General features: G+C 45.9%; 1 protein-coding gene across 1 annotated transcript; it reads right to left on the bottom strand.

The window, feature by feature from the left end:
* Positions 1-4,211: 4,211 nt before the first annotated feature.
* kctd13 (potassium channel tetramerization domain containing 13) lies at positions 4,212-8,410 on the bottom strand. The gene is made up of 7 exons (XM_061225321.1): positions 8,192-8,410; positions 6,900-7,152; positions 6,286-6,455; positions 5,939-6,028; positions 5,208-5,260; positions 4,818-5,013; positions 4,212-4,460 (listed from the first exon to the last, which is right to left on the bottom strand). Exons 2-7 carry the CDS (start codon positions 7,129-7,131, stop codon positions 4,212-4,214), a joined length of 990 nt encoding a protein of 329 aa, XP_061081305.1. The 5' UTR covers positions 7,132-7,152; positions 8,192-8,410.

Here is an 8,410-nt window from a genome sequence, read left to right as displayed (position 1 = left end):
AATTTTTGAAAATTTTCTTTTAGAGTTTATTATTGAGAGGTCACTCAAGTTCTTTGGATCTCTAACATATATATATCACCATCTATCATCTGATTGGCTTAGAGCATGGTAATGTAAACATGGTATTTTTTAAAGATCCAATTCCTAATATGATACATTTACTATAATTTGGGTTTAAACCTGATAAGATGGCAAAGCTCAAGATTTAGAGATCTAGGTCTTCTAAAAGTCAGTGTCATCCATCAATGGATACGTGGAATGTTTGCATTTGCTGAAAGACTCAAAAGATAGGAAATTAAATTGATCAGCCCTAATGCCAACACCAGCCTGCTCTCCATCAAGTTGTATCAGCACAGAACTTTGACAACATGCTACAGTTTACATTAGTTTATATTTAGTTTGTGCAGAACTTGTGCAAGACTTTCCAATTTATACACAATTATTTGCATTGCAAATCGCAGCATATTATTATTTTGATAAATTGAATATGTATATATTACATATTGTATATATTACATATAACGTTATGACATTTATTCCTATAGTGAGAATAAAAGTGATTTGTGGGTGACACTGTCATTGAGTGAATGTGAATGCACATTAGTCCGCCATGACTTTGTTTAATTGGTCAATTATGTTTGGACAAATACGAATAATTATGTATAGGCCCATATACATACATACTGTAGACAATACATCTGCTTCTACTCTTTTATCCAGAACTACATTCAGTATGCATACAATATACACTTTCATGTAGGATCTTCTCTTTTATCCAGAACTACATTCAGTATGCATACAATATACACTTTAATGTAGGATCTTCTCTTTTATCCAGAACTACATTCAGTATGCATACAATATACACCATCATGTAGGATCTTCTCTTTTATCCAGAACTACATTCAGTATGCATGTATTCCCCCTCTCTAGCTCCCGCCCTTCCTGTCTCTCCACACTGTTCTATTCAATAAAGCTGAAAAAGCACTGAAATATATCTTAAGAAAGAACAAAAAGAATTGTATGCTACTTACCGACAGTTTGTGGGCAAGCTATGTTGAAAGAGTGATACGAGATATTTGGTACCAAATAGGACACATTGGACATACTGGAAATAAAGCATGCTTTAGAAAAGTGCTAACATACATGCTGTTTGACACAGTTGGCATTGTACATGACTGTAGCAGTTTTCAAAGATTTGTGCTGATACCTTGAAAAGCATATGCTGATCAATTTAATTTCCTGTCTTTTGACGCTTTCAGAAAATGCAAACATTTCACTTGGAAAAAAAAAGGTAATTAATAGGTAATTATAAATATGCATCCATCCATCCATTATCTTAACCTGCTTATCCTGAACAGGGTCGCGGGGGGGGTGGAGCCTATCCCAGCATACCAATTTAGACTCTCCAATCAGCCTAACCTGCATGTCTCTGGACTGGAAACCAGAGTACCCGGAGGAAACCCACGTGAACACGGGGAGAACATGCAAACTCCACACAGAGAGGCCGGCCGACTGGGATTCGAACCCTGGACCTCTTTGGTGTGAGGCTATAAATATGCATTAAAAATAAAACCCTTGGCTGAGAAATTGCATTAAAGAATCTATTCGGCCCTCAAGTAAAGAAAATCCCATTTATTATATGCGGATGCCATCTACTGGCAAAAAGTGGTATTTAACTGACTGGCTGATGTAAATGTGGAATCTTTCTCATTACACATGGCATGAGAGAACATGCAAGCAAGATAATATGTAAAAACCGTGTTGATGGCTGGCAATTGACGTTTGAGAAAGAAACGTTTAGTTTCGTGAAAGTAGTGCACTGGCTCAGTCCAGCTTCAGGTAAGCAAAGAGAAAAAAAAAGTGTGTATTTTTATAAACACAGGTATCGATGTCTTAAATCACAGTATCAGCAGCATTGATACTTTGGGATCGACCCACGCACCCCGTGTGTGCTACTGTCGGTGTGCTGTGTAATGTCATGTGGTACAGTTACCTGTACGCGATAACGTTGCTGAACATAACGGTCCATTTAGAACTTCAGATGAGCTTCGTCTCGCCATGTTAAATCGATACACAATTCATCGTCGAAATTCAGAATTGTGAGGTCTAATTCAAATTTAATAGAATGTACAGTCATGAAATTAGAAAAGGCACGGTATATTTCTGAATTTCCCACAGAATCAGTGTCCTCGTGCCGGGATAAGTTTGATTTAATTTGAGTTATTTGCACAAAAAGGTCTTAATGTTTTATGCACATTTTTAAGGGTATCCATAACACAGAAATGGCGCAACGAAGTAGTATACCTGCAAAATATTAGTGAGATTGGTTTTGAAACGGGTGAGGTATTGTGGTTCAAATTTAGTCGTCTTGAATGTAAGTGCCAACCAACGCAACCGTGCTCACTAGAATAAAGGAAACTAGAGCGGATATGGCAATGGAGCTGGTACCCATTTGTTGTTTATTTGTTTGACAATGAAACAACGAATAGTTTCCTAAACAGCTAGTTAGCTGCTTAGGTAACTTAGGCAGTGAATGCAGTTATTAAACATGGGGCATTCCGTCAGAAATCAATCACTTTGATTGAATGAATTTATGTTTTGACAAGATGGTGACAGTAGATTATTTATCCAGACAAACTGCAAATAAATTGCCTCAGAAACTGACAGTGTGAGACAATAGATACGCACATACAGAATACATTTTCGATGGGATGCAAGGTTAAAAACATTTTGTTTTTATTGAGAATGTTTATGGACCCAAAAATAACAAAACCTTAAATACAAGGATTTTTACACATAGCACATAATTGGTGCAGTTCACTGTTGGCAGGTTTAGGTTTTTTTATTTTTTTTTAAACATTATAAACAGAAGCCGGAAAAATCTATACACAAGTCAGTCATCAGTCAGTCAGTAATGAAGGTTACTGTGGTCATCAATGTGAAATCTCCTTGGCAAGCATTCCCAAAATTCCCCTCCAACTGAATGTTTTCGGAAAAGGCTGGGACAAAATCCACAGCAGCCCATGTGCAAAATTTGTACAGATACCAAACTGGAAAAAGCCCAAAGTAGAAAAATTTGAATGGAAACGTGTTGTGTCAGTAAATGAGTGTCAATACACGAGTGTCAGTCTCCAGTCTGCATCACAGTCTGTGAATGTACCCATCAGTAAACAACTCTATTAGCCCATGCATCCTGATACAAAACGCACCCAATCACTGTATAGCAAGGTAAACGTACAACACAGCCTCCCAACGCACGCACGCAATACGCACTCATACATAATATTTAAAAAAAATTATAAATTCACAACAATAAATTAAAAGCACAATAAATAAAGAAATGACAAAACTGCCAAACGCATAGTATACACACACAATAATTATGCTTCATGTTAATGTGAAAACATACTTGAAATGGAGTTTACAGGAATATACTCTCCCCTTTAAGGTACCCTCGCCCTCAGTGCAGTGTCAACGTGCCGAAGCATCCAGTCAGTTTGTGTCAAATGACTCCTTTTCGATTCCTGCATCAACCTCTCCTCTCATTCACTTTGTGTGTGTGAAAAACACCCTTACCCCTCCATCACTACCGTACCCATTCTCTCCTTTAACCCAGCTGTTCTGCTGTGCCCCCCCCAGTCCCTCTGTGGGCTCTTTCCAATCGCTTATTTTCACCTCTTTTTCTTTTCCTTGCCCTGTTTTCTACTCCAAGCTCCACCCACTGGAAAAGGCTAGAGAAAGAAGTGAAGATGGGGAAGTTTAGAAAATGTGAATTAGGATGGAATGTCCTTTTCTCTTTCAAACGTCAGTTGGAAGCCACGGCAGTTACAGACACGGCAGTTACAGACACAGCAGGTGTGTGGCAGATGGGGAGAGGTGGATCCACAGGTCGATTGTTTATACGTCACGCATCGCGAAAGAAACACTCCTGCAAAGGGTGCGTTCTAGGTTTCCTTGCTCAACGGCAAGATTAGGAGTTCCTAACTTCTACTTCAAGCTCCAAGAAAGAACATTTCAGGGGTTGGAATGTCCTTAAAGATGGCGGACTGCGATCGATTTCTGGGTCAGGAGCAAGGAAAATAAAAAGAGGAAAATGAGCCCACTGTGTTTGGAACCTCTCATCATCCCCACCTCTCCTCAGGCCCCGGCCCCAGCCCAGCCCCCAGCCCCCGGCCCCCAGCCCCGGCCCCCAGCCCCGGCCCCCAGCCTCAGTCCTTGTACACGGTCTGCTGCCCGTGCCCCCTCTCGTCGTGCATGATGTGCCTCCGCACGTGAATCCGCCGAACCCTGCGCTCCCCGCCCCCTACCCCGGCGCCCTCCTCCTCCGATTGGCCGGCGCCTGAGGAGCCCACGCCCGACTCCAAGAGGGCCACGCCCCCCGGCCCTGAGCCACGCCCATTTTCATAGATGAGAATGTTGAGGGTCTCTTCGAAGATTCGAGCCTCTGGGAACTCCACCTGTGTGTGTGGGGGGGGGGGGCAGGGGTCAGAGAGAGAGAGAGAGAGAGCGAGAGAGCGAGAGAGCGAGAGAGCGAGAGAGCGAGAGAGAGAGAGAGAGAGAGAGAGAGAGAGAGAGAGAGATCCATTATGAGCCATAATTAATATGAAAATCTCCCTCAGCACTAAACTACACCACTGTGTGAAAATCACAATCTCCCTAATCCCTAAACTACACCACTGTGTGGAAATCACAATCACCCTAATCCCTAAACTACACCACTGTTTGAAAATCACAATCACCCAAATCCCTAAACTACACCACTGTGAGTGTAAATGAGCAGTGTCTCAGGGCAGAACACACCAAACTCCACCCACCTTAGTCTGCTTCTTCTCGGTGGCATAGACGATGGAGGTGCAGCACACCTCTGCGATCTTCCTGCCCTCCCCGTAGAACGACCAGCAGCAGATCTCATCCCCCAGCACATCCTTCACGAACAGCACCCTGCCGTTGAAGCGCAGGCCCAGCTTGTCGAACAGCTCGATGTTCTTTAGCAGGTTGTCGTCAGAGTTACTGCACCAAGAAAACCAGAGCGGTGGGTGTCTACTAAAAGCATTTGCAGGGGAGGGCCCTTTCATTCATACATGCGTGCGTGTGCCAACAGACCAGATCCAGCTCCAGGTGCAAGTGTGCAAATGCCTGTCACCTAAAAACCGGTGTTGTTTGAACCTAAACATCACGGTGTTGCAGTGAAGCAAAAACAGTACCTGGTGTAAGAGTATTTGTTGTTCCCTCTGTTGTTTTGTAGCTTCACCACAGGCTGAAAAAGAGACCCACCCAGCAGTTAGCACCATGCTCCGGTCTCATTCCAACAAGTTCCTGATGTCTGTGCGCAGCTATGAATGCACGCCATTCTCAAGTACATACAGTTCCATGCAGCCAGACATGCATAGTGCTCGCCAGCCAGCTAGCTCGTTACCGCACCCACGCACAGTGCTAGTGCTAGCACGTTACCGCACCCACGCACAGCGCTAGTGCTAGCACGTTACCGCACAGTGCACAGCGCTAGTGCTAGCACGTTACCGCACAGCGCTAGTGCCAGCACGTTACCGCACCCACGCACAGCGCTAGTGCTAGCATGTTACCGCACAGCGCTAGTGCTAGCATGTTACCGCACAGCGCTAGTGCTAGCATGTTACCGCACAGCGCTAGTGCTAGCACGTTACCGCACCCACGCACAGCGCTAGTGCTAGCACGTTACCGCACAGCGCTAGTGCTAGCACGTTACCGCACAGCGCTAGCACGTTACCGCACAGCGCACAGCGCTAGTGCCAGCACGTTACCGCACCCACGCACAGCGCTAGTGCTAGCATGTTACCGCACAGCGCTAGTGCTAGCATGTTACCGCACAGCGCTAGTGCTAGCACGTTACCGCACCCACGCACAGCGCTAGTGCTAGCACGTTACCGCACAGCGCACCCACCAAGCCAAGACCCACCTTTCTGCACGAGGCGATCATCCTCTGCTCCTCCTTGGCCGAGGTGATCATGGGTATCCTGCAGGCCCCCTCGCTCCCGTCCGACCGTTTCTGGAAGACCAGGAGCCGTTAGCACAGGAGCCGTTAGCACAGCAGACACATCAGCATATACTCAGACAGAAATCCCCCAAAACCCACAGGACAACTGAGCTGGAATCTTTGCTCCATAAAATGAAAATTCCCAATTCCTGTCCATCGATCAGATGCAAAAAAACAAGTTTTTTTAATTTTGTTTATTTTCCATTTGGCACCAGAAAATGTAATACATTTATCATGCAACTATCTATCGCTTGGCGACCTCTGCTGACCTTGAGTGCGCTGAGGCAGTGCTCAACCAGGCCCTGGACCCTGTAGAACTGGGCCTCTTTCAGAACCTCCTCCAGCTCCCTGTGAGCCTCCGGGAGCGGCACCGACCCGTCGCGCAGGAAATTCAGCACCAGTCCGAAATGCCTCCCGCACCGGTCCAGCAGAACCCAGCCTGAGAGAGGGAGAGAGAGAGAGAGAGGGGCTGTGGTCCATGCACTCCCACTGACTGGAAACAAACTCACCCGCACAGACAAATTCCCTTCCGCAGGTCCTGGAGAGCCACAGGGTCTGCTGGTTTTTGTTATTGCTCAGGATTTGACAATCTTGATCAATTACACAGTACCTCATCTGGGTTCTTGGGTCTGAACTGGTTTTAAATCTGAAGACAAAAAAAGAACGAAGACTAGGGTTGGGGACCCCAGCACACCCTGCGGCTCTCCAGAACCAGGGTTGGGGACCCCAGCACACCCTGCGGCTCTCCAGGACCAGGAGTGAAGACCAATAAGCTACACACACACAGACACAGACAGACGCAGACAGACACACACAAACACAGACACAGACACAGACACACACAGACACACACAGACACACACAGACACAGCTGGGATCTTACCTTCAGAGTCTATGGTAACCTCCACCGCTCCGCTGCACATGCTCCGGAGGAGGCCGTCCTCCTTGCTGAGGGTCTGGACGGTGGTGTAGTGGAGCGAGCCCCCCACGTTCAGCTTCACATACCTGCTCCCCGCCAAGCCCCGCGCCCCCTTCTCCTCCCGCTCGCCCCCGGGGGACGGCGACCCAGGAAGGGCTTCCGACGCCACACTTCCTGCGGACGCTTGGGCCGACATCAGGTGCACAGCAACGAGGGGCTGCAGGGATGTCAGAGGGGGAACGGTGTCGAAGCTTTCCAACTCCACACACACTCGCACACCCCACGCACACACGCACACCCCACGCACACACGCACACCCACACCCCACCCACACCCACACCCACACCCACACCCCGCACCCACACCCACACCCACACCACACGCACCTGGATAAAATATGGAATTGTTTTGGATTTAAATGCTTTTTGACCTTATACTGAGCTTGTCTAGTGTATTGGAAAAGAGTAAACCCTGCCTTCTGGTCTTTTTGGTTGGCTCAACCGCACCAAGCAAGCTCAATCGAGCACAGAAAAGTATTTTAATCGAAATCAATTACTTATTTGACCCAGGTCTGGCACGCACACAACACCATGCAGAACAGTAACAAACTGGCGAATTACAGACAAGCTGGGGATACAGTGAATCATAACATTGCATAATTTCTTTAGTAACTTAACATAGCTCTGCCACTGACTCATTTAATGGGCTCTAACGTTGCACAAACTTGTGCAATGCTGTTCACCTAAATCCTGCTCGTCCAGTTAAATTAACCCTGCTCCATTAGTAACTAGCTACAACTAGCAGCTATCTGTAAATTTCGCCATTTAAAAGAAATCTACAAATCTACCATACCCCAAGAGGCGAGGTAACAAATCTGGCTACAAAAGATTTGATCAGAAGCTAGGCCAAATATTGTAGCCAAGATGGTCTTCTTTCTTACACGCACCTACCAAGCCTAGAGGGAGGAAAACGGACTACAATACGCGTTCATATGGCCAGCTAGTCTAACATCTAGGATAAGTATTGTAGGTAGCTTCATACTAACCAAGCAAACAAGCAACCAGATGAAGTAACTTACACCGGACAGTACTAGACAACAACCTAGTTACGCACGATATACGTACTGCAGCTAGCTACTAAGCTATCTAGCTAGCTAATGTGTTTACCAGCCAGGAGTCAGTTAGCCTACATTCGCCAGCTGGTTACCCACTTAGCTGGCAAACTAGCCAACGAGTCAGTAGCTAACGATCACTCACCTCTTAAGCAGTTATCTACGTATTCCAGTTTCCTCAGCTATCCGATAATAGTATAGCAAAGGCGAAAGCAACAGATAAAAAAACAAATAAATGTAAATTGATTATTGTAGGACCATCGCCCGAGTCTTCCACTCTTTCAAGACCTTTCTTCTTCCTCGTCATGCCACTCACAATGGCCGTTTCCTCAAACCGTCCCTTGAAACTGATTGGATAAGACGC

The sequence above is a fragment of the Conger conger genome, chromosome 16 (assembly GCF_963514075.1).
Source record: "Conger conger chromosome 16, fConCon1.1, whole genome shotgun sequence".
Classification (NCBI taxonomy): Eukaryota; Metazoa; Chordata; class Actinopteri; order Anguilliformes; family Congridae; genus Conger; species Conger conger.
This window is presented reverse-complemented; position numbering and strand designations above follow the sequence as displayed.